Here is a 27,154-nt window from a genome sequence, read left to right as displayed (position 1 = left end):
CCTGTGGTATATGGTCTGATATACCACGGCTGTCAGCCAATCAGCACTCAGGCTCGAACCACCCAGTTTATAATCTTCAATGACCAATGGGTTATATTATATTGTTAATTGAAATGAACATAGAATTGCAGTAGCTATTGCAAATCGCATCTTTAATAACCCATGTGTATATCATTCCTTTACCCAACCTGGCCACTTGAAGGAGCTGTGGAAAATGTGCGGCTGAGATGTATGTCATACATGCATTTCAACTGCACATGGCATATATGGATTGTCGTTTTGATTTGATAATTTGGCATTCTAGAATTACCCTGGGGAAATTCTATACCAGATTAGATAGCCAAACACAACGGTGTCTTTTGCGCATCCCAGAGATAGAAATGGGTTAATCAGGAAACTATTCGAGTCTTTAAAAGAAAAGAGGCCTGTGTCTTTAAAGTTTATGTAGCAACAGAGGGATTGCAGGGATAATGCTATTGGGGCGGCAGATCTGTTACTTCTGACGTTCCAAAGCCTCAGGGAGTTGGCTCAAGAGTTCTTGTCTTTGATAAGGTCCTAGAAACTTTGTTGTAACTTTGTGATCTGTAAAATCGCCAGTAAAAATTATTAGAATGTTTTTAGTTTTTTTCACCGCGGCCATCAATTCACCAGCCTCTGAAAACATGAAAAGATAAAGGATGAATATGTGTTGGTGAATTTGAATGCGCTGTGTTCTTTTTGAAAGGGAAAGGGGGAGTATTGTTTTCTATGTTGCTTCCGGGACTAGGCTGTCGGTTCCTTACTTTGAAGTGCGCTGTTTTACGCTGAGCCCAGAACGTATTGGAATAGCCTACAGGAGAGACCTACGGTATGGCATGGCAGACTGAAACATTTGCAAAGAAAAGGGGGAAACTAAGCAGGATTTTTTTCCCCCTGGAAAACTACATTTTTCTTTCTGCAGCTAACACGAAAAAAATCGGACTGTGAAGGGGTCTGTCGTGGAATCGACTATTGTGGATTATTTTTCTGTGGATAAAAAAACGGATACTTTTGGAAGACCGAACTCGTGGATCGATGGTAAGTTACAAGAGTGTGTTCCTCGCGCTGGCCCCATTGGAGTTCCTTTGATGTTCTGTTGACTTTCTTTGAAGTAATGTGGCTGTATGCAATTAACTTAAGTTTGCTCGATACAGAGCTCAAACAACTATCATTTGGTGTGTTGTGCGATTACGTTTCGTTGTGATAAGTATTTGGGCACTTTATCTCAACTTTGATTCGCTTTTTAGAGGACTATTCATCACGATATAAGTATTTGGAATTCCTCCCCCCGTGAGATCTGAGTACTTTTCTGTGTGGTTGGATGAAGCAATGTAGCCTATTTTACCCACTAAAGATAGAAGAGCGTTATGGAATTAGGTAGTTGCACATTTATATTATTTCTGGTGCAGAATATAAACGGCGATGTAGGCTAATGAGGATCTCGATTCGGCCGATTTATGGATTGAGGTGATTTATTCGCTTTCGCCGCAAAGCAAGTGTTACAATTTCCAAAGGTGATATTGTTAAAGCTTCTGATCGGAGAATACAGTGTAGCGTTTAGCAGCCATCGGTTGTCGGCTCTGCTTCCATGTCTATAGCCTGTTTCTCGTGGACCGTAGCTTGCTTCTCGGAGGCCTTTAACAATGTTTTTTTATCAATTTGTGGTTCATGATGTTGGTAGAACAGAAATCAGAGAACCCGCTTATCATTTTTTTTTACCTTGGTTAGCCTACTTCAAAAGGCAAGTTCAGTTCAAAATCAACGCTCTCCATCACGTTTTCAAAACATGTCCTGTAGCCTAGTTTAGTAACGTTAGTCTGTTTCTTGGATATGTTTAGGGTTGTGTAATCTATTCCATTTGGACCGTTTGGCTGTTTTGTGACGCGTATGATGAGAAAATAGTGAGCGGAAAGTGGCGTCACGCCTCGTTGTGGGTTGGTGTCTGTTGGTCGGTGGTGTACTGGACATGTGCTGCGGCGTGTTCAGGATCAGATTGGGCTTGATGGCCAGCTAATTGTTGAGGTGTTCACGAGAACACCGGCTCACAGATATCGATCTTCGGTATGCTATTGTGTACAAATGTCTCTCTTTTGCACTTTTCTTGTATTCCATCTCGTCTACTTGATATTTCCGCACAGAACATGTTTCTGTGGTCTTGGATTTATAATTTTCCTATGTAGTTAAAGAAGTGGAGCGAGATGATGGGAACATCTGTTTTATGAGTTTATGCTAAACCGTGTGATGTTAATGATCACTTTCAACACCAACATTGGCTAAGGAAGGTATGTCAGTGAGCACCCAAATAAAATCTAATGAGTATTTATGTAAATCTGCCGCACCTCTCCTCTCTCTCTCTCTCAAAGTCTGTAAAGGTTCTGAAAAGACTTCTACTGCATGTATGCCTTTGAAGTTTGTGGTGGATCTGAGTTTGATTAGATCAATACTTCTGTTTCAGAGAGAAGACTGGCAGAGAAGCTCCCCGGCTGACTATAGAGAGTGAGGAGATTGTTGTAGCGCTCAGGGGCGAACAACGCACAGGATTTCTGTTGCTGCTGCCTTCGGAGCCATGAGCAGAGCGCTTATATCGGACCATATCGCCAATAGCTTCCGAGAAGATGCTCCCCGTCCCCCGGTCCCGGGGGAGGAGGGCGAGGTGCTGCCGTGCTACCCCGGCAAACTCGCCATGATGAGACCCCAGGGTACCGCGGTCAAAGCGCTTTTGCTCGCGCCTCCCGGTTACATTGCGAAGAGGAACGAGGATGGACTTGGGGAACCCGAGGGGAGCGCGTCACCGGATTCGCCGCTAGCCCGGTGGACCAAGTCGTTGCATTCTCTTCTTGGGGACCAAGACGGTGCTCATCTTTTTAGGACATTCCTGGAGCGCGAGAAATGCGTCGACACTTTAGACTTTTGGTTCGCCTGTAATGGTTTCAGGCAGATGGACCTCAAGGATACCAAAACGCTGCGAGTCGCCAAAGCTATTTACAAGCGCTATATTGACACCAGCAGCATAGTTGCCAAGCAGCTCAAGCCTGCGACCAAAACCTTCATTCGGGATAATATCAAGAAGCAACAGATTGATTCGGCTATGTTCGACCAGGCACAGACTGAGATCCAGACCAGCATGGAGGAGAGCCCCTACCAGATGTTCTTGACCTCGGACATTTACCTCGAGTATGTGAGGAGCGGGGGCGAGAACCCTGCTCATGTGAACCCTAACGGGCTAGGTAGCCTGAAGCTGGTGTGTGGGTACCTGCCCACCCTGAATGAGGAAGAGGAGTGGAGTTGTAATGATTTCAAAACCAAAGCGCTGGCTTCTGTGGTTGGACTTTCTGCAAAGGCGCTGAGGGCAACCGTGTCTATGAGGACGGTGGAGGTGATGGAGAAGGGGTACAGGTAAGACACTGGTCCCTTCCTATTTCACGTACTATAGCCAACTATTAGGGAAATGTTGGGGAATGCAATGACGAGCCTAGCGTCAATGGCTCTTTGTAAGTCATGGATAATAACTAGGATATAACATCAAAAGAGCATATACTGTCTCAAAATAGACAGTTTCCAGATGCGTTTTCATCTCACCTTGCTTGTTTTGCTTAGCTTTGTTTTGAGAGATACTTTACACACACACTCCCCCTCTTGCTCTCTCTCTCTCTCCCTTCTAGTTCTCTCTCCCCCTAGCTCTCTCTCTCTCCCCCTAGTTCTCTCTCCCCTAGCTCTCTCTCTCTCTCTAGCTCTCTCTCCCCCTAGCTCTCTCTCTCCCCCCCCTAGCTCTCTCTCTCTCCCCCCTAGCTCTCTCTCTCTCCCCTAGCTCTCTCTCTCTCCCCCTAGCTCTTCTCTCTCCCCTAGCTCTCTCTCTCCCCCCTAGCTCTCTCCCCCTAGCTCTCTCTCCCCCCTAGCTCTCTCTCTCCCCCCTAGCTCTCTCTCCCCTAGCTCTCTCCCCTAGCTCTCTCTCTCCCCCTAGTTCTCTCTCCCCCTAGCTCTCTCTCCCCCCTAGTTCTCTCTCCCCCCTAGCTCTCTCTCCCCCTAGCTCTCTCTCTCCCCCCCTAGCTCTCTCTCCCCCTAGCTCTCTCTCCCCCTAGCTCTCTCTCTCCCCCTAGCTCTCTCTCCCCCTAGTCTCTCCCCCCTAGCTCTCTCCCCCTAGCTCTCTCTCTCCCCCCTAGCTCTCTCTCTAGCTCTCTCCCTCTCCCCCCTAGCTCTCTCTCCCCCCTAGCTCTCTCTCTCTCCCCCCTCGCTCTCTCTCCCCCTCTCTCTCCCCCTAGCTCTCTCTCCCCCTAGCTCTCTCTCCCCCTAGCTCTCTCTCCCCCTCTCTCTCTCCCCCTCCCCTAGCTCTCTCTCCCCCTAGCTCTCTCCCCCCCTCTCGCTCTCTCTCCCCCTCTCGCTCTCTCTCCCCCTCTCGCTCTCTCTCCCCTCTCGCTCTCTCTCCCCCTCTCGCTCTCTCTCCCTCTCTCTCTCTCTCCCCTAGCTCTCTCTCTCTCCTCCTCTCTCTCTCTCTCTCTCCCCCTAGCTCTCTCTCTCTCTCTCTGTGTGTAGTATATAAATGGTGTTCTCTAGACTGAGTGCAGCCCTCTGCTGGCTTGCCTCAGTTTCCGGAGCTTTGAAATAGTTCAGCAGATAGAGGGATCGCCTTCCACGGGAAGTTAACAGAGCACGCCTGGCCTTGGCCCCAGCCTGTCAGCCAATAATACATGATGCCACTACTCTGCTATGCTGTGCCTCAGCCACACACGGCTTTGGCCATTTCTAAGGATAGGGATACATCTCCTTGTATCTCAAACATGACAAATAGTAGGCTAGTCATTTTGAAATGTTCAGAGCCACTTCAGAGCAGTGGCTCGGTTTCACTTATCTGGACTTCATGGTCATATGTGTATGTAATATCTATACATGTCAGATGTGTATGTAATATCTGTACATGTCAGATGTGTATGTAATATCTATACATGTCAGATGTGTATGTAATATCTATACATGTCAGATGTGTATGTAATATCTATACATGTCAGATGTGTATGTAATATCTATACATGTCAGATGTGTATGTAATATCTATACATGTCAGATGTGTATGTAATATCTGTACATGTCAGATGTGTATGTAATATCTGTACATGTCAGATGTGTATGTAATATCTGTACATGTCAGATGTGTATGTAATATCTATACATGTCAGATGTGTATGTAATATCTGTACATGTCAGATGTGTATGTAATATCTGTACATGTCAGATGTGTATGTAATATCTACATACATGTCAGATGTGTATGTAATATCTGTACATGTCAGATGTGTATGTAATATCTAACATGTCAGATGTGTATGTAATATCTGTACATGTCAGATGTGTATGTAATATCTGTACATGTCAGATGTGTATGTAATATCTGTACATGTCAGATGTGTATGTAATATCTGTACATGTCAGATGTGTATGTAATATCTGTACATGTCAGATGTGTATGTAATATCTGTACATGTCAGATGTGTATATCTGTAATGTCATCTGTACATGTCAGATGTGTATGTAATATCTGTACATGTCAGATGTGTATGTAATATCTGTACATGTCAGATGTGTATGTAATATCTGTACATGTCAGATGTGTATGTAATATCTGTACATGTCAGATGTGTATGTAATATCTGTACATGTCAGATGTGTATGTAATATCTGTACATGTCAGATGTGTATGTAATATCTGTACATGTCAGATGTGTATGTAATATCTGTACATGTCAGATGTGTATGTAATATCTGTACATGTCAGATGTGTATGTAATATCTGTACATGTCAGATGTGTATGTAATATCTGTACATGTCAGATGTGTATGTAATATCTGTACATGTCAGATGTGTATGTAATATCTGTACATGTCAGATGTGTATGTAATATCTGTACATGTCAGATGTGTATGTAATATCTGTACATGTCAGATGTGTATGTAATATCTGTACATGTCAGATGTGTATGTAATATCTGTACATGTCAGATGTGTATGTAATATCTGTACATGTCAGATGTGTATGTAATATCTGTACATGTCAGATGTGTATGTAATATCTGTACATGTCAGATGTGTATGTAATATCTGTACATGTCAGATGTGTATGTAATATCTGTACATGTCAGATGTGTATGTAATATCTGTACATGTCAGATGTGTATGTAATATCTGTACATGTCAGATGTGTATGTAATATCTGTACATGTCAGATGTGTATGTAATATCTGTACATGTCAGATGCTCAGTGGGTGACAAGGGAGTGGTGTTTTGCAGAATGTAGACCACGTAGCTACAGGTGAATATTTATCCATATCATCATACCTCAGTTGTATCCTCCCCTTACTGCTCCTATAGAAACAGATTGTATTGACCTTATCTTAATGGGAGTGAACTATGACAACTTGCTAATGTGCTAATCCAACAAGCCATTGACTTGCTGGTCTGTATATGGATGAGGGACCCGAATCAGCTGATGAGGCCCAACCCAAGGCCAGATGGTTGTCATGAATCAATGGCCATTGACTTGTCAGGCGAACCACTTAAGTTTAACATTTCTAAAGAGGGAGTCTATCAGGCTTTAGAGCCCTGGTGCCAGACTGGTGTTTGGCCTGCAGGGAGGGGAATTGGGCAACTTCTTAGTGGTTTTGCCTGGATTTTGGCTCTGCTTGGGCTAGAAAGTGTCATTAGAATCAACACACTATAGGGGAGGGACCAGGAAGAACTTGTGTTGACAACCCAGCCTGCCCCATAGGAGGATTGAGAAGGACATGGGTTCGTGTCCCAGTGAGGCTTCAGTTCAGACCGATCTCCATTATTCCATCACCTGGTTAGGTGTTGTTTTGAATCAGACTGGTGTCCCTGACTCCCCATCTAGCTGCATTCCTCTCCCTGGTATGTGGAACTCATTTCTTCTCTCTGAATCAGATTATTCTCAAAAACCACCGAGCAGCGACAGCAGACTCATTCTCTCTTTCAATGTTTTTTTTTTGAACCCCCAATCTCTCCCTCGCTCTCTTTTCACCCTCTCTCTCACTTGTTTACTGTGATTCTCCTCTGATTTCCCCTTCTCCTTTTTTCTCTCCTCTTTCTTCCCCACTTTTATCTCTTCCCTTTGAAAACGCTGGGATGTGGGGACTAGATGTACTTTAGAGGGATATCGAGCGGAAAGGAAGGACAGAAAGGGGTTGTGGGGACTGGGAGGAGGTGGGTGGGGGGATCTCTTCCTGAAAGAAAGCAAAAGAATGAATGGGGGGGTGAGAGATGTGAGGCCAGCTGTGCTAAATACCTGCGTGTTTGCAAGCCCCTCTGAAGGTCAGGTTGGAGCTGGGGCCTATGGCTTTAGTCATGCTGAGCCCCTCTCTCTCTTCCTCTCCAGCTCTCTGGCTCTCTCCTGCCAGTGGGCTGCTCATAAAGAAGAGGCCCTGCTTCCCCCTTTTCTCTTCTCTCCTTTCTTTCCTTTCCCTACACACTCTCACACTTCCTCTTTTTTCTCCCTCTCTTACCTGGCTGTGAGCTCAGGTTCTCTCTCCCCCTCTTTCTCCTCTTCTCTCATTCCCCCCTTTCTTAGTTTCCTCTGCTTGGGTAGGAATGCATCACAGCAGGAGGTGATGGGCTGTGAAGCAAGAGTTTTATTATTATTGTTTCTTTCACTTTTGTTTATCTATTTCACTTGCTTTGGCAATGTAAACATAGATTTCCCATGCCAATACGGTGAGAGACAGCTAGAGGGATTGGTCAGTTTTAGGGCCAGTTTGACTATGATCGGTAACCTAGTGGTTAGAGAGTTGGGCCAGTAACCGAAAGCTTGCTGGATTGAATCCCCGAGCTGACAAGGTAAAAATCTGTCATTCTGCCCCTGAGCAAGGCAGTTAACCCACTGTTCCCCGGGCACCGAAGACGTGGATATTGGGTTAAACGGGGAAGACAAGTTTCAGTTGAAGTCATTCACTTGTACAACCTGACTAGGTATCCCCCTTTTCTACTAGCCCCCCCCACCACCACCACACTAGTGTTGTCACGATACCACTATCACCACGCTAGTGTTGTCACGATACCACTATCACCACGCTAGTGTTGTCACGATACCACTATCACCACGCTAGTGTTGTCACGAGACCACTATCACCACGCTAGTGTTGTCACGAGACCACTATCACCACGCTAGTGTTGTCACGAGACCACTATCACCACGCTAGTGTTGTCACGAGACCACTATCACCACGCTAGTGTTGTCACGAGACCACTATCACCACGCTAGTGTTGTCACGAGACCACTATCACCACGCTAGTGTTGTCACGAGACCACTATCACCACGCTAGTGTTGTCACGAGACCACTATCACCACGCTAGTGTTGTCACGAGACCACTATCACCACGCTAGTGTTGTCACGAGACCACTATCACCACGCTAGTGTTGTCACGAGACCACTATCACCACGCTAGTGTTGTCACGAGACCACTATCACCACGCTAGTGTTGTCACGATACTACTATCACCACGCTAGTGTTGTCACGACACCACTATCACCATGCTAGTGTTGTCACGACACCACTATCACCATACTAGTGTTGTCACGACACCACTATCACCATACTAGTGTTGTCACGATACCACTATCACCATACTAGTGTTGTCACGACACCACTATCACCATACTAGTGTTGTCACGACACCACTATCACCATACTAGTGTTGTCACGAGACCACTATCACCATACTAGTGTTGTCACGACACCACTATCACCATACTAGTGTTGTCACGATACCACTATCACCATACTAGTGTTGTCGCGACACCACTATCACCATACTAGGAATCAAAGAAAACAAAACATGAAGTGGACCTAATTTCTTGAGGAAAACTGTCCTAATGTTGGGGAAAAACTGCCTTATGTTGTCACCGAGAGTCACATTAGTTTTGTTTGGGCAAGCTATAGCACATATCTTACAAAAGGAGGTTTTGAAGGACCTTAGATTTCAGTCTGCTTCGTGTTTTCTTTTTTTGCCAAGGAAAATCTGGTATGGTAGTATCACAATACTAATGTCATGACAACACATTCTCACACACACACACACACAGGGAGTAGTTTCAAGTTGACAGCATAGGGCCAGAAATATCTACAACCCACTTTCTCTTATTTCACAGGAAGATAAATAAGCGCCCTATGGCCTTAGCTGTGGTCGAAACGGATGAAAGGTACTAGTGTATATCTGATATATTGCTACCTGACACACGTATTTAAACTGCATTGTCCTTTGTGTGTAGGTCCCACAGGCGAGGGGACCCGGTCAACCCGTACCATGTGGGCTCATTTGCCCCAGCCACCAGCACCAACGACAGCGAGGTGTCCAGCGACGCCACGACAGACGACTCCATGTCCATGACCGACAGCAGTGTGTAAGTAGAGGGTCATGTTTTAAATGGTGTGTTTCCTGAGGGACAGGACTGGAGCCTCTCTGGTTTGGAGTATACTGATGGTTACTATCGTGAGAGAGTGTCATGTTTGGGAACGTTCTGGGAAAGAGTTTTGATTCAGAGCCTCTTAGCTGAACCTGAACAGTGTTTGTGGTTTTCCTGACTTGTCCTGGTCTGATGCTAGCTCCTCTTTGATGGGGTTCTAAGGAGGTTCTCCGGTTCTAGGCCTCGGTACAGCTCACCTGGAATCTCGCACTGTCAGGAATAGGGAACCCTCTTGAGACCACCAATCTACACACACAAAGCCCTACTAGCGGATGGGAGAGTAGGAGCCCCCCCACGTGAAATGAGCCTGGCTGTTCCTCCTGACACCTCAGAGGCCTACTGGCCAGAGTAGAACCAGACCAGGGACAGGATGGCCTGTAGACCTCATCCCCAGGCCCTAGCCTTGGCTCTAACCATTAGGCTACACCCCCGTTTAGCCCCCCCTTGGGCCCTAGACCCCAGCCTTACAATGCATGCTCCAGCCCCATTCCCTAGTACAGTGTGTTTGGAGTGTGATTTAGAGGAGAAGTGTTGCCATGGCGGGAGAGATAAAGTCTTCGAGTCATGGCTGTAGTTTCTCATGACACATGGCCGTAATCAGAGACACCAGAGAAAGCAATACATTTCATGAGCTCCTTTTTCTCTGGTTCGTATAAAGTCAATGAACTAAGTAGACCAGACCCAGCTGCTAATGCATTGGTGCCTATGGTAGAGCCACCCCTTAAGTAGACTGGAACTGGGGAACATCTTCCCCGATGGTAAACAGCCTTTATAGGATATCTCCACCTGTCTTTGACAGTAATGTAGTCTTAAAGTCAGCTCTTCAGGATGATCTTGGGCCTTTTGATCACATGACACTTATCACTGGAATTGCTAACTCGCAAACTGTCGTTCCTGTGAATCACGACCCAGCTAAAGAATCCTGTCTGAAATCAAAATGACTTTATTTTACAGCCAAGGGAGTGGTTTAGAAGGTTTACTAGATTATAGCAGTTCTAAAGAGTTTATGATACGAGTCTAACTTTCTGACTGCCTGACCAGTGACCATCTAGACAGGCATAATCAAAGCACCGGTATAGAGCCCTAGATGGTACGGGCCTAGTATCCTGTGCCGTACTCTGGCTCTTTGATAGTACGGGCCTAGTATCCTGTGCCATACTCTGGCTCTTTGATAGTACGGGCCTAGTATCCTGTGCCGTACTCTGGCTCTTTGATAGTACGGGCCTAGTATCCTGCGCCGTACTCTGGCTCTTTGATAGTACAGGCCTAGTATCCTGCGCCGTACTCTGGCTCTTTGATAGTACGGGCCTAGTAACCTGCGCCGTACTCTGGCTCTTTGATAGTACGGGCCTAGTAACCTGCGCCGTACTCTGGCTAACCTGCGCCGTACTCTGGCTCTTTGATAGTACGGGCCTAGTAACCTGCGCCGTAACCTGCTGGCTCTTTGATAGTACGGGCCTAGTAACCTGCGCCGTACTCTGGCTCTTTGATAGTACGGGCCTAGTAACCTGCGCTCTTTGATAGTACGGGCCTAGTATCCTGTGCCGTACTCTGACTCTTTGATAGTACGGGCCTAGTATCCTGTGCCGTACTGACTCTTTGATAGTACGGGCCTAGTATCCTGCGCCGTACTGACTCTTTGATAGTACGGGCCTAGTAACAGCGACGGAGACGAAAGCCTCCAAAGCCACACACACGCTTCCTGGTTGTTGTTTTTTTTTTTACTCAGCTCATTTAAGATTAGAATATCTCTGTCTTTATGACTGTTGAAAAACCTGGGCGGCACACCAAAAATGTTAATCTCATTTCTAGATAAAGAAAATAAAAAGGGGGGGTTATATCTTATTTATGGATTTGCTTGGACGCTGGGGAATGCAGCTGCGCAGACTTCAAACATTACCTTATCTCACAAACCAGCCTTTTGATGTGGGGAGATCAGAGGCAGGCTTGCCAAATGAAGACTGGAGCGGTTCGACGAGGGGAGGGGGGCAATGCGCATGACTGTGGGATTTCAAAGCTTTCAAAGCAACAGTGAGACAAGTGGCGGTCGGGTGCACTACTGGCTAGGCTAGGTCACTGAGACACTGATGTTTTATAGGGCAGGGCTCGCCTGGCCTGGGAGAGAAACACTGGGTTTTGCTCTTGGTTGTTTGGTGTGAACAAAGTCTTTTGTTGTATTTTGTATTTTGACAACGTCAGCCATAGGCCTGGTTAAGAGCTCTGTGGATTGTCCCGGCGTGATGGGCCCTATACTATGATTGGATTGTCCCGGCGTGATGGGCCCTATACTATGATTGGCTTGTCCTGGCGTGATGGGCCCTATACTATGATTGGATTGTCCCGGCGTGATGGGCCCTATACTATGACTGGATGTCCCGGCCCCTATACTATGACTGGACTGTCCTGGCGTGATGGGCCCTATACTATGACTGGACTGTCCCGGCGTGATGGGCCCTATACTATGACTGGACTGTCCCGGCGTGATGGGCCCTATACTATGACTGGACTGTCCCGGCGTGATGGGCCCTATACTATGACTGGATTGTCCCGGCGTGATGGGCCCTATACTATGACTGGACTGTCCCGGCGTGATGGGCCCTATACTATGACTGGACTGTCCCGGTGTGATTGGCCCTATACTATGACTGGACTGTCCTGGCGTGATGGGCCCTATACTATGACTGTCCTGGCGTGATGGGCCCTATACTATGACTGGACTGTCCCGGCGTGATGGGCCCTATACTATGATTGGATGTCCCGGCGTGATGGGCCCTATACTATGATTGGATTGTCCCGGCGTGATGGGCCCTATACTATGACTGTGATGGGCCCTATACTATGACTGGACTGTCCCGGCGTGATGGGCCCTATACTATGACTGGACTGTCCCGGCGTGATGGGCCCTATACTATGACTGGACTGTCCCGGCGTGATGGGCCCTATACTATGACTGGACTGTCCCGGCGTGATGGGCCCTATACTATGACTGGACTGTCCCGGCGTGATGGGCCCTATACTATGACTGGACTGTCCCGGCGTGATGGGCCCTATACTATGACTGGACTGTCCCGGCGTGATGGGCCCTATACTATGACTGGACTGTCCCGGCGTGATGGGCCCTATACTATGACTGGACTGTCCCGTGATGGGCCCTATACTATGACTGGACTGTCCCGGTGTGATGGGCCCTATACTGACTGTCCTGGTGTGATGGGCCCTATACTATGACTGGACTGTCCCGGCGTGATGGGCCCTATACTATGACTGGACTTGTCCCGGTGTGATGGGCCCTATACTATGACTGTGATGGATTGTCCCGGTGTGATGGGCCCTATACTATGACTGTCCCGGTGTGATGGGCCCTATACTTTGATTGGATTGTCCTGGCGTGATGGGCCCTATACTATGATTGGATTGTCCCGGCGTGATGGGCTCTATACTATGATTGGATTGTCCTGGCGTGATGGACCCTATACTATGATTGGATTGTCCCGGCGTGACGGGCCCTATACTTTGATTGGATTGTCCCGGCGGGATGGGCCCTATACTTTGATTGGATTGTCCCGGCGTGATGGGCTCTATACTATGATTGGATTGTCCTGGCGTGATGGGCCCTATACTATGATTGGATTGTCCCGGCGTGATGGGCTCTATACTATGATTGGATTGTCCCGGTGTGATGGGCTCTATACTATAATTAGATTGTCCCGGTGTGATGGGCCCTATACTATGATTGGATTGTCCCGGTGATGGGCTCTATACTATAATTGGATTGTCCCGGTGTGATGGGCTCTATACTATAATTGGATTGTCCCGGTGTGATGGGCCCTATACTATGATTGGATTGTCCCGGTGTGATGGGCTCTATACTATGATTGTCCCGGTGTGATTGTCCCGGTGTGATGGGCTCTATACTATGATTGGATTGTCCCGGTGTGATGGGCTCTATACTATGATTGGATTGTCCCGGTGTGATGGGCTCTATACTATAATTGGATTGTCCCGGTGTGATGGGCCCTATACTATAATTGGATTGTCCCGGTGATGGGCTGATTGGGCCCGGTGTGATGGGCCCTATACTATAATTGGATTGTCCCGGTGTGATGGGCTCTATACTATGATTGGATTGTCCCGGTGTGATGGGCTCTATACTATAATTGGATTGTCCCGGTGTGATGGGCCCTATACTATAATTGGATTGTCCCGGTGTGATGGGCCCTATACTATAATTGGATTGTCCCGGTGTGATGGGCCCTATACTATAATTGGATTGTCCCGGTGTGTCCCGGTGTGATGGGCCCTATACTATAATTGGATTGTCCCGTGTGATGGGCTCTATACTATATTGGATTGTCCCGGTGTGATGGGCTCTATTGGATTGTCCTGTGATGGGCCCTATACTATAATTGGATTGTCCCGGTGTGATGGGCCCTATACTATAATTGGATTGTCCCGGTGTGATGGGCCCTATACTATGATTGGATTGTCCCGGTGTGATGGGCCCTATACTATATTGGATTGTCCCGGTGTGATGGGCCTATACTATGATTGGATTGTCCCGGTGTGATGGGCCCTATACTATAATTGGATTGTCCCGGTGTGATGGGCCCTATACTATGATTGGATTGTCCCGGTGTGATGGGCCCTATACTATGATTGGATTGTCCCGGTGTGATGGGCCCTATACTATAATTGGATTGTCCCGGTGTGATGGGCCCTATACTATAATTGGATTGTCCCGGTGTGATGGGCCCTATACTATATTGGATTGTCCCGATTGATTGGATTGTCCCGGTGTGATGGGCCCTATACTATGATTGGATTGTCCCGGTGTGATGGGCCCTATACTATGATTGGATTGTCCCGGTGTGATGGGCCCTATACTATGATTGGATTGTCCCGGTGTGATGGGCTCTATACTATGATTGGATTGTCCCGGTGTGATGGGCCCTATACTATGATTGGATTGTCCCGGTGTGATGGGCCCTATACTATAATTGGATTGTCCCGATGGGCCTATACTATAATTGGATTGTCCCGGTGTGATGGGCCCTATACTATGACTGGATTGTCCCGGTGTGATGGGCCCTATACTATAATTGGATTGTCCCGGTGTGATGGGCTCTATACTATAATTGGATTGTCCCGGTGTGATGGGCTCTATACTATGATTGGATTGTCCCGGTGTGATGGGCCCTATACTATAATTGGATTGTCCCGGTGTGATGGGCTCTATACTATGATTGGATTGTCCCGATGGGCCCTATACTATGATTGGATTGTCCCGGTGTGATGGGCTCTATACTATGATTGGATTGTCCCGGTGTGATGGGCCCTATACTATGATTGGGTCCCGGTGTGATGGGCCCTATACTATAATTGGATTGTCCCGGTGTGATGGGCTCTATACTATAATTGGATTGTCCCGGTGTGATGGGCCTATACTATGATTGGATTGTCCCGGTGTGATGGGCCCTATACTATGATTTGATTGTCCCGGTGTGATGGGCTCTATACTATGATTGGATTGTCCCGGTGTGATGGGCCCTATACTATAATTGGATTGTCCCGGTGTGATGGGCCCTATACTATGATTGGATTGTCCCGGTGTGATGGGCCCTATACTATAATTGGATTGTCCCGGTGTGATGGGCCTATACTATGATTGGATTGTCCCGTGTGATGGGCCTATACTATGATTGGATTGTCCCGGTGTGATGGGCCTATACTATGATTGGATTGTCCCGGTGTGATGGGCTCTATACTATGATTGGATTGTCCCGGTGTGATGGGCTCTATACTATGATTGCAGAATGTGTATATGGCGGGTGATCTGAGAGATGTTTTATTAGCCTACATGTTATGATCATTCTCTCTGTAGGACTGACACTTTGATCAGTGGGTTTGTGTGTTAACCTTCCAAACAGTATAGTTTGCTTCTAGACTAGTCTTTTCAGTGGGATTCCAGGGCAAGTTCATGGCAGGATGCTAATGCTAACTTTGTGTATACTGCTGGTGATGAATGCTAACAGCTAAAGCCTGGCACAGCTCTCTGAGAGGGCTGAGTGATCATTTCTGGGCTCAGTTAAAAGGAAGTGCAGGGGTGTGTGGTGAAGTGCCCACTGCTCAGGGAGCCATGGCTGGAGATGAGTGTCAGTTTTAGGGCAGATGAAATCCCCTATTCTGTCAGACACACTGACCTGAGACCTAGCAGAAACCCTATCCAATGTTCACGTCTTGTTCACTACACCTCAGATTCAGAATTGACCTGAAATATATTGTATTTTTTTATCTGGGTTAAATAGGGGGTGATTGAAATAGCTATTAGGTGACCAATGAGCTGCTTCCTGGTTGGGTGTGTGTATTGCTGTGTCTGATTGGCTGTTTGACCTGTGTATCCTGTGCACTTCCCTGACAGAGAAGGCATCCCTCCCTACAAGCTGGGCTCCAAGAAGCACATGCAGAGAGAGATGCAGCGCAACATGAGGATGAACAGCCAAGTCTCCCTACCTGCCTTCCCTGTAAGTGTACACACACACACACGCACATAAATGTCCTATTGCCCCACTTATTAGTGCTTTTCAGTAGTGCAACATCCATTTCCATGGCCTGTATTCAGGTCTGCTGTTGTATGTATAGTACCACCATCTCTATTCTACGTCTTCCATTCAACAACAACTACAACAACAAAGATCTGAGAGCAAAGCAGATGTCAAAGTCCCCCCCCGACACACCACCCCCCGCTACCTTTGTAACCCACCCCGTTGGGTTCCTTGAAGTCTGCAGGAGACTGTTTCTAAGCTGTTTATCCGGTGCATTCTAAAGACCAGTGTCTTCTCTTCTCACACTGATGATGAAAATATACATAGAATGGAGAGATGGGGGAGAGCTCCCCCTCTCTCGCAGCTTTATCTGGAGGCTCTAGAATCTACTCCCGGCTCCTCCACATACACACACACACACACACACACAGCTCTTTGATCAGAGGATGAATGGAGAAAACGCAGAGGAAAGTGACAACTTCCAACAGCGCTTGTCCCCCCTTTTCCCCTCCACAACCCCGCCCCTCTTCAGGCTGCACCCCTAAATCGAGGGATCTGAGGGAAGAGTTGGAGTGTGTCAGGGGGGAGTTGGTAACTGACGGGCTTTGGAAAGGCCAAAAGAAAGGAAAGAAGAGAGTTGGAGAGGGGAGATATGGGAAATTGGTTTTGGGAAGGCCAAACTAGCAACATCGGTAGCTAGTTGAATCAAACTTTTTGATCCCCCTTTCTTCTCCTCACAAATATATGCTTTCTTAAGAGTCCAAGATTCTCTCTCCATCTTTGTGCTCTTTCACACTCCCTTCCTCGCCCCCCTTTCTCGTGTTAGTTTCTCCTCTGATTGGGGGATAGCTGCCATTGTCAGGACATGTGGGCCGGGCAGACCGCCTCTCTGTCTGTCTGTCTGTCTCTCTCTCTGTCTGTCTTCTCTCCCTTCATCTCCACTACAAAGAGATGGAAGGAACAAAAAGAGAGGAAGAGGAATCAAGAAAGCCCCAGTGCAACAATGACAATGATAAAATAACACACACACATAAGGGGTATAATGACTCTACTGTACCTCAGAGGTGCCCAGCGTGCAACAGTGAAATAAATTACCCCTGCTCCTCTCTGATCTCCCTCCATCTCTCCCTCCCTCCCCTGCTGCCTGCACACATCTCCCCATCTTCTCCTTTTAATCCTCCCTTTCCTTCTCCTCCTTCCCCCCTGTCGATATGTGACTTTTATTCCTAGATGTAAAGCCACTGCCCTCCCTTCTCCCTCCCCTGGTGAATGTTTGATATTTGACGAGGGCCCTTTGAAGTGTACAGACTTCAGAGGGAAGCGCTGATGGCTTGGTTGCACTACAGAGGGAACACGCAGAGAGCCCAGGCTCCAAGGAGTGTAACCAACTGCCACCACAGACCCAGGGCCCAGGGGTGGCACTGCCAGGGGTGGAGGGGGCACTGGGGCAAGGATGAGATGGCTAGCAGGGATGGGGGGGAGATAGGAGGAGAGGGCTCAGGTGGAAGACAATGTGGACACCGACCCCTCCTTTAACTGTTACATATCTCTCTCTCTCTCGCCATCCCTCTCTCTCTCTCTCGCCATCCCTCTCTCTCTCTCTCTCCATCCCTCTCTCTCTCTCTCGCCATCCCTCTCTCTCTCTCGCCATCCCTCTCTCTCTCTCGCCATCCCTCTCTCTCTCTCGCCATCCCTCTCTCTCTCTCGCCATCCCTCTCTCTCCCTCCATAGCGGACACAGAGATGTCCTAAGGAGATGACTCCGGTAGAGCCGGCAGCGTTTGCGTCTCAGCTCATCTCTCGTCTGGAGCGTCTGAAAAGAGAACAGGAGACCATGAGTTCCCTGGAGGAGAGGCTGCAGCAGATGCAAGAGGTGTGGATGAACTAGTAGTTGGATTTATAGATGTGGGAATCCTTATCTCAGAGGTCTATGGCAATGGTCTAATGGTTTCCTTGATTGTGTCATTCAATACTGTTCTTCTTTCCTGTCCATGTGTGTATGTTTGTCATTGAGATCTGTCCTGACTTAACCGTTCTGTTCTGGCTGTGTGTAGGAGGAGGAGAGGGACGAGGCTGAGGTGCCCGGCAGTAGTGCCCCCCTGTCCCTCCAGCCCAACGACGAGGACCCCCAGGCCATTCTGGATGACCACCTGTCCCGTGTCCTAAAGACCCCTGGCTGCCAGTCCCCCTCCACCGTGGCCCGCCATTCACCCCGCTCCCGCTCTCCAGAGCACAGGACTCTTTCCCGGGGAGGCCCCGGTCTCAAGCCCCTGGTCTCACCCGGGGCCTCCAGCCCCAGTGGCACCTCCAGCTTAGGGGGCTTCTCAGTAGGTTTCACCCCAGGAAGGGCCCTCTCCCTGGGCAGGCCCAGCAGCAGCACCAAGCACATCCACCACCACTACATCCACCACCACGCCGGTTCCAAGAGCAAGGAGCAGATGGAGAGAGAGGCAGCCCAGAGGGTGTTGTGTCTGTGTCCGGTGCGGTCTGGAGGGGCGGAGGGGGGTCCCCCTTACCCACGCAGTCGCAGCCTGGGCAGGGAGATGGTGTCCTGTGGCAGCAGTCCCGCAGAGTCCAATATGGGGCGCTCCAGTTCCCTTTCCCGAGGGGGTTGTCGGTCCGGGGCTGAGGAGGGGGCAGCAGAGGGGGGTGAGGTCGTGCCCCTCCAGCGACCCAGCGACAGCACAGACCGCTCCCAGAACGTCTGGCAGTGGATCCTGGAGAGTGACCGGCAGGGCAAGCACCACAAACCCCACAGGTAGGGCAGTCTAGCCTCTCCACTTCCTGTCGTAGTCCTCTCCCAATGCCTCAGAGCTACATTTCCCTTCACTTGTTTTCCTTTCATTGCAACTTATTTATTGTAGTCCTCTCAGTACATTTAAACACAATTTTCATCATTTTGTTTCACAATTGCATCCCATAGTCATTTTACATGCTTGCAAAGTACATTTCCCAACATTCCCCACAATTGACTCCTCCCGCTTCCTTCCATTCTCCATGCTGATTGGCTGTTTTTATCTTCGTCCAACAGTACCCAGAGCACTAAGAAGGCGTATGGCGGCGGAGCGGCGTCCAACCAGACACACACGTGGGGCGGCGGAGGTGCCAGCGCCCATCTCCGTGCCCACCAGCCCGCCCATCCCTTCATCCAGGACCCGGCCATGCCCCCCCTGCCCCCGCCCAACACCCTGTCCCAGCTGGAGGAGGCCTGTCGCAGACTAGAGGAGGCCTCCGTCTCCAAACCCCCAAACAGAGGTAGGAGCCGCACGCCGACCCAGACAGAGGTTGATACTAAAACGTTGGCTGTAGTTTTCCCTGTAGACAGTGGAGTACATATCGACACTCTCATGCATTGATCAGTTGTTTTACTATACCGTTGTGATTCCTGCTGTTGAACCCTGTCTGCGGTTAGATAGTGTGATGCCGGTGACTGGACTACCACATTGTACTGTAATAACGTTGGTCTATTCTGTTCTCCCCAGCAGACACTCTACATCCAGCCTCCAGAGAGAGAAGTGCCACCCTATGCCTCTCCAGAGTGGGCCCTGTCCAGTGCCGTCCCCCCTCACCCCCGGTTCCGGCTCCGGTCCTGCTGCTTCTCTCCAAACAGAAGAGTACGCCTCTCATCTCTCTGCTCATCTTCCTCCTCCTCATCTCTCTCTCCTCCTCTTCCTCTCCTCTGTTCACTGACATGATATTACATATGTGGAGGAGGAAGATATGCATTCACACACACGTGAAGTTCCATTTGCAAGAGGCCAACCTTGTCTGTTTTTTTCTTTCTTTCTTTCCCTGATCTTTCTTTGGTGTGTGTGTGTGTGTGTGTGTTGTAGTCCTTTCCCCCTGACTGCAGAGCCGTCTTTCATGGTGCTGAATTGTCTGACCTTCAGAGAGCGAGCTTGTTAATAACAGTGTTCTATAGGGGAAAGTAAAGGCCTGTGTTCACACCTCTCCTCTCCCCCTCAGACTGAGAGACACCAACAGGGTGCTGCAGGTGACGACAGGCTGCCATGTTGCTCCAGCCATGGGGAGTGAGACAGAGGTAACCTACTTCTTCTGTGGTGAGGAGATCCCCTACCGTAGGCGGATGAAGACACACAGCCTCACACTGGGACACTTTAAAGAACAGCTCCGCAAGAAGGGACACTACAGGTATGGAGAAGGGAGACTCATGCATACACAGTCTGACATTCTCGCACACTAGGTCACTGTTATGATCATCTTGGTAAGAACACACACACACTAGAAAAACAGCCACCCACAGTGTCTTCATAGCTCCATTAGTTTCCCAGATCTCCTCCCCAGCTGGTTTTTAACCTTTATTTAACTAGCAAGTCAGTTAAGAACAAATTCTTATTTACAATGACGGCCTAGGAACAGTGTGTTAACTGCCTTGTTCAGGGGCAGAACGACAGATATTTACCTTGTCAGCTCGGAGATTCAATCCAGCAAGCTTTCAGTTTCTGGCCCAATGATCTAACCACTAGGCTACCGCCTCTAACCACTAGGCTACCCGCCTCTAACCACTAGGCTACCCGCCTCCTCTACCACTAGGCTACCCGCCTCTAACCACTAGGCTACCCGCCTCTAACCACTAGGCTACCCGCCTCTAACCACTAGGCTACCCGCCTCTAACCACTAGGCTACCAACCACTAGGCTACCCGCCCTAACCACTAGGCTACCCGCCTCTAACCACTAGGCTACCCGCCTCTAACCACTAGGCTCCACTAGGCTACCCGCTCTCTCGACTCTATTCTGTTGGGCTGAATGCTCACGAGTTGGAGTATTGACTTCATATGCCTGTGTTTGTGGTTAAAACGAAGGAAGAGGAGAGAATGAGAGACGGGTGGGGGGGGGTTGCAGGAAAGAGGGAGGGAGAGAATTTGAAGTGAGGAGTGTTTTGGGTCCCATCTGGTATTGATTTCCATGGCGAGGCACACTTAATACGCACGCCTTTGAACCCGGCCCCTTTCATTTCAACCAACAAAGACTCACACAAACGGCCAGCCGTGCAAATTCCTCACTGATGCTATCAGGCAGCCTGCTTTAAGGATGCGCACGTTAAAGTAACTCACAGAATAACACACTGTAGCGTGTTTGGGTTTACACGTCGGCATCATTTTCTGAGAAATGTATTAGTCATATTTCAGGCTTGGTTTGTTTGAATGGTGCGTTGTTAAACGAAGGACATGCTTGTTTGGGATACTACAGGTCCTGTTCACTATTAGAGGTGTGTCCAACGCACTTTAGATGAGAACTCTGTTCCATTGTGATCTGGAGTACAAGAATGGTATCAAGAGTCAAGCATTGGTTCATAACTAGTACAGATGGTTTTTAGGGATATGATGGGAATGCATCACACATAGTTTCTCTTCTAGGCCATGGAGCAAGGGAACACTCTAGGCCATGGAGCAAGGGAACACTCTAGGCCATGGAGCAAGGGAACACTCTAGGCCATGGAGCAAGGGAACACTCTAGGCCATGGAGCAAGGGAACACTCTAGGCCATGGAGCAAGGGAACACTCTAGGCCATGGAGCAAGGGAACACTCTAGGCCATGGAGCAAGGGAACACTCTAGGCCATGGAGCAAGGGAACACTCTAGGCCATGGAGCAAGGGAACACTCTAGGCCATGGAGCAAGGGAACACTCTAGGCCATGGAGCAAGGGAACACTCTATGGAGCAAGGGAACACTCTAGGCCATGGAGCAAGGGAACACTCTAGGCCATGGAGCAAGGGAACACTCTAGGCCATGGAGCAAGGGAACACTCTAGGCCATGGAGCTCTGGTCCAGAGCTTTTCCTGGTCCGGTCATGTGAACCTAGGGTCTAAGGCGTGAGAAGCAGGGCTGCATAGTGGACATCCTCTCTCTTGTCTATGTAGTTGATTGTCTTGTCTTTCTCTCTAACCATCCACGTTGTTAGAGGGGAGGATAGGGGGATTCAAAGCTTATGGTTTTAATAGCAGTAGCAGGGGGGTGGCGTTGGGTCATTTGAACATGGCTTGTGTTCAACAAAGAACAGTACGGCCCGGCCCTGCCAGACAATATTGCTGCCAGATGTTGCACACTGAAAATTCTGCCACATAAAACATGTTCCAATGGAAATAGTTATTTCTCTCTCTCTCTCATTCCCTCTTTGAGCAAATAAGATCCGTGCTCCTTTGAAGTTTTTTGGAGAAGGATAGAGCCCCTTCTCAGAAATAAGGCTCCAATTATCTAGCGTGTCTTAGTTCCTCTTTCATGTCCTCTTATTTACCCAGTTCATACTTGTCTCGCCAGAGAACAATGATTATTTCCCCAGTCAGAGTATTGTTGTTCTGATTTAATAGAAGCTGTGTGAGACCCTGTTGCACCCCGTTTAGTGAACTCTTCCTGTGTTTCAAATGGAGACTGGTTTTTATTAGTGAACACCCTTTGTGTGTGTTTGAGAATACTTTTTTTGTTTAAAAAAAATGTTTTTCCTCATTTTTACGAGCATTGTTTGTATGACTTTGTCAGCTCTCTCGTAAAACACGAGCTTTAGGAATTCCAAGGCGCACGACGTGCACCACCCCACACATGGGCAAAATGAGGCATTTTTCCATTACAGAATGAATGGCTGAGGTATACAGCACTTACCCTTCCTCCCCCGCTGGTTCCTCTTCCTCTAAAAAGAAGGGAGGTAGTTTTGGGGGGTAAAGGGGGTCATTAACAGGGCCAGTGTAGTCATCATGGCTGACAGGAAGAGGTCCCCCCTCAGGTGGTTGGCTGCTTAGATTAGATGACCCCGCCCCCTCCCTGGCTGCCTACCGGGACCCTTCTACTGCGTCCTATATACCTCTCACAGAGGGAAGGGCAGTGACAAGGAGAAAATATGATGTGTGTGTCAAGGTCAGGGTTTATAACAGGCAGACTTGCAGGCACCCAAAATCTGAGCCTTCTTTATATGAAGGGTCCTTTCACTGAGGGCCTAATGATAACCAGTTAGTCAGGAGCCGAAGTAGCTCACTACCAGGGCAGGACTGATGAAATGAGAGGAAACAGGTGGATTTTGAATTGGTCCAGACCCTCTTATATCCAATAAGCCCCTGTAAAACCCGAGACTATCAAAGACCACCCCTATAATACAGAAGCCATTGGTTCAGTCTGAGGGTTAGTTGAGTGTGAAGTGGTGTTGGTGCATTGTAGATCACAGGAGTTTGTCTCTCCTCCCCTCAAGAGTCCAAAGGGCTGGGGGAGGCTAGCTCTTGACCCCTGACCTCAGTGGCCGTCTTCTCTGGCCCCTTGCACAATGGCTCCTTTATCTGGGGTAGGGGAGTAGGGCTTAATGAAGGAGAAGAGACACACGGCGCGCACACACAACCTGAGGTTAAACCAGATCATATTGAATCCACATGACATTATCTTCATTGTGTAGCTTGCTAAATATATGTATGTGTTGGATAGCATGCTGTTCAATAGTACTGTTCCACGTATGTGTTGGATAGAGTACTGTTCAATAGTACTGTTCCACGTATGTGTTGGATAGTGTACTGTTCCATGTATGTGTTGGATATAGTACTGTTCCATGTACGTGTTGGATAGAGTACTGTTCAATAGTACTGTTCCACGTATGTGTTGGATAGAGTACTGTTCAATAGTACTGTTCCATGTATGTGTTGATATAGTACTGTTCCACGTATGTGTTGGATATAGTACTGTTCCACGTATGTGTTGGATATAGTACTGTTCCACGTATGTGTTGGATAGAGTACTGTTCCATGTATGTGTTGGATATAGTACTGTTCAATAGTACTGTTCCATGTATGTGTTGGATATAGTACTGTTCAATAGTACTGTTCCACGTATGTGTTGGATAGAGTACTGTTCAATAGTACTGTTCCACGTATGTGTTGGATATAGTACTGTTCCACGTATGTGTTGGATAGAGTACTGTTCAATAGTACTGTTCCACATATGTGTTTGATATAGTACTGTTCCATGTACGTGTTGGATAGAGTACTGTTCAATAGTACTGTTCCACGTATGTGTTGGATAGAGTACTGTTCAATAGTACTGTTCCACGTATGTGTTGGATATAGTACTGTTCCATGTATGTGTTGGATATAGTACTGTTCAATAGTACTGTTCCACGTATGTGTTGGATAGAGTACTGTTCAATAGTACTGTTCCACGTATGTGTTGGATATAGTACTGTTCCACGTATGTGTTGGATAGAGTACTGTTCAATAGTACTGTTCCACGTATGTGTTGGATAGAGTACTGTTCAATAGTATGTGTTGGATATAGTACTGTTCCACGTATGTGTTTGATATAGTACTGTTCCATGTATGTGTTGGATAGAGTACTGTTCAATAGTACTGTTCCACGTATGTGTTGGATATAGTACTGTTCCACGTATGTGTTGGATAGTACTGTTCCACGTATGTGTTGGATAGAGTACTGTTCAATAGTACTGTTCCACGTATGTGTTGGATAGAGTACTGTTCCACGTATGTGTTGGATATAGTACTGTTCAATAGTACTGTTCCACGTATGTGTTGGATATAGTACTGTTCCACGTATGTGTTGGATATAGTACTGTTCAATAGTACTGTTCCACGTATGTGTTGGATATAGTACTGTTCCACGTATGTGTTGGATATAGTACTGTTCAATAGTACTGTTCCACGTATGTGTTGGATATAGTACTGTTCAATAGTACTGGTCCACGTATGTGTTGGATAGAGTACTGTTCCACGTATGTGTTGGATATAGTACTGTTCAATAGTACTGTTCCACGTATGTGTTGGATATAGTACTGTTCAATAGTACTGTTCCACGTATGTGTTGGATATAGTACTGTTCCACGTATGTGTTGGATATAGTACTGTTCAATAGTACTGTTCCACGTATGTGTTGGATATAGTACTGTTCACGTATGTGTTGGATATAGAGTACTGTTCCACGTATGTGTTGGATATAGTACTGTTCCACGTATGTGTTGGATATAGTACTGTTCAATAGTACTGTTCCACGTATGTGTTGGATATAGTACTGTTCAATAGTACTGTTCCACGTATGTGTTGGATATAGTACTGTTCCACGTATGTGTTGGATATAGTACTGTTCAATAGTACTGTTCCACGTATGTGTTGGATATAGTACTGTTCCACGTATGTGTTGGATATAGTACTGTTCAATAGTACTGTTCCATGTAATCCAGGTCTTCTCTGGTCTGGTTGTGTTGGCTGTACTGTACAGATGATTGACATGTTGTCACTAACCCCCTCTCTCCCCTCCTGGGTTACAGGTACTACTTCAAGAGGGCCAGTGATGAGTTTAAGTGTGGAGCCGTGTTCGAGGAGGTGTTGGATGACAGCTCTGTTCTGCCCAGGTACCAGGGGAAGATCCTGGGCAAGGTGGAGAGGATGGACTGATACCCCTCCAGAAGTACCAGAGGAATGTATAACAGAAACACTCCATGGACACCACCCCCCTGTTCCACCAGAGAGTCTTAAAGCTAAGGACTGAGGACTGGAGATTCTGTTGAAGAAGCTTGGCCAATGAAGGATGGAGAAGTGGAGTAGTGGAGAAGTGGAGTAGAGGAGTAGTGGAGTACAGGAGTAGTGGAGTACAGGAGTAGCCATCAACAGTTGACTTTACAGGACTATTTAACAACATCTCGTCTTGGAGATGAAAGAGGAGAAAATGGGTGGGTTTGGATACGGGTGTTGGATTCCAGAAACTATACGTGAATTGAATGACCACTGTCTGAGGGAGTAGGCGGGGACCTCTGATACCTGAGAGACTGCTAGAGGTGAAAGGTTGAGAGGTGAAAGTTGGGACTGGTGCCCTATCTGAGCCTGCCTCTACCAACAACCCTAGATGTATATGCAGATAGACATATAATGATTTTTTTGATAAATGTAAAGAGTTTATAAATAATTTATTGAAATGTCACTCCCCTCCCCATAGTCCTGTGGATGGACAAGCTGCTTGGAGAATTGGGAGATGTCATCTCCAATATTTCAAATGCAAAGTATTTAGTTTTCCACCCTCCACTTTCCTGCCTTGTCAACTAATCCTGTGGCAGTGTTTTCTGTTCTGATCAGTGACTTCCTGCCCTAACTTCAGTGTGGTATAGTGCAGGTACCACAGCCCTGTAGTCTCATCTCTCAGTGCCTTTGTTTTGTTGCCCAGGCTTTGCACAGGGAACGAGCCCACACTTAGGACAACACTACCCCCGAACTGGCCCTAAACTGGCCCAGAGCACCAAACTACCCCAAATTGCAGAAACATGCTAACACAGATTTACACCTATTAAAGACAAGCCCACCAAATGAATCTATACCAGCCAAGCTCAACAGTTGTTTTGTGTATAGCCACCCCTCATTCCTTGATGTCCAGGCTCCTGAGCAGAACGACAGATCTAGGGGTGTATTCATTAGGCCGAACGGAAGGAAACTGACAAACTGGGAGGGACTACCTTTCCTGGATCTGTCCAATAAGAAACGCACATTTTCATTTTGTTTAGCAAAACCAGTTCTGATACGTGTCCTAATGAGTATGTCTGCCTTCGGGTGACTAGTCGTCCCCCCCCCCCTCCAAAAAAAAATGTTTTGTCCCCCCACAAATGTTAGTGGTATTTACACCTCTGATTGTGTTGAATTGACCAGTCTCTCCTGTGTGTCTTGTTGACCCTTGACAGAGGAAGAGGTTATGATGCTAACACACACTACGATGCTGCGTCTGAAATGGAAGCCTATTCCCTATGACCAGGGCAAGAGTAGTGCACTCCATAGGGAATAGGGTGGCGTTTGAGAGGAAGCCGTAGTGTTTAACTGAGTACAGTAGCTGTGCCTACATGGGTCCCTTTACCGTGTTACTACCCTGTTATCGGGGTATGATACTCCCTTGGTTTTCACAAGGGGCTTATGTTCAAAAGAGATTTTATTACTATGCCTTTTTACGATCTCCTTGTAATCACGTTTGTTTGATATTTTTCATGGCTTTTTTTTGTTTTAGTTCCACTTGTATTAAAACTGTAAATGATGCATTCTATTCTGTAGAGCTCCATTGGAAAGATGCCTCGGTACTTTAATTAATGTCATTATTATTATAAAGAGATGTAGCCTTTATTAAAATGTTATATTTTTCAAATGAAA

At 47.5% G+C, this 27,154-nt stretch overlaps 1 protein-coding gene across 4 annotated transcripts; it reads left to right on the top strand.

The window, feature by feature from the left end:
- Positions 1-495: 495 nt before the first annotated feature.
- axin2 (axin 2 (conductin, axil)) lies at positions 496-27,154 on the top strand. Of its 4 annotated transcripts, XM_042319189.1 has the most exons (10): positions 496-1,056; positions 2,474-3,414; positions 9,292-9,423; positions 15,905-16,007; positions 17,760-17,900; positions 18,082-18,785; positions 19,059-19,295; positions 19,510-19,584; positions 19,994-20,179; positions 25,300-27,154. In XM_042319189.1, the coding sequence occupies exons 2-10, from the start codon at positions 2,585-2,587 to the stop codon at positions 25,424-25,426; spliced, it is 2,535 nt and encodes an 844-aa protein (XP_042175123.1). In that variant the 5' UTR covers positions 496-1,056; positions 2,474-2,584; the 3' UTR covers positions 25,427-27,154. The 4 variants fall into 4 exon arrangements, with proteins under 4 accessions (XP_042175123.1, XP_024263574.2, XP_024263572.2 ...); XM_024407806.2 differs by lacking the exon at positions 25,300-27,154 and having other exon boundaries at positions 497-1,056; positions 19,059-19,282; positions 19,513-19,641; positions 19,994-20,136; XM_024407804.2 differs by lacking the exon at positions 25,300-27,154 and having other exon boundaries at positions 497-1,056; positions 19,059-19,282; positions 19,510-19,641; positions 19,994-20,136.

Source organism: Oncorhynchus tshawytscha, unplaced genomic scaffold, assembly GCF_018296145.1.
Source record: "Oncorhynchus tshawytscha isolate Ot180627B unplaced genomic scaffold, Otsh_v2.0 Un_scaffold_1341_pilon_pilon, whole genome shotgun sequence".
Classification (NCBI taxonomy): domain Eukaryota; kingdom Metazoa; phylum Chordata; class Actinopteri; order Salmoniformes; family Salmonidae; genus Oncorhynchus; species Oncorhynchus tshawytscha.
This window is presented reverse-complemented; position numbering and strand designations above follow the sequence as displayed.

Excerpts from the sequence above, each read along its gene's own strand:
- axin2 (XM_042319189.1), top strand. The coding sequence starts at position 2,585 with ATGAGCAGAGCGCTTATATCGGACCATATCGCCAATAGCTTCCGAGAA. Across the intron at positions 18,786-19,058 it reads AAGCACCACAAACCCCACAG|TACCCAGAGCACTAAGAAGG; the intron begins GTAGGGCAGTCT and ends TTCGTCCAACAG. Across the intron at positions 19,296-19,509 it reads AACAGAGGTAGGAGCCGCAC|CAGACACTCTACATCCAGCC; the intron begins GCCGACCCAGAC and ends TGTTCTCCCCAG.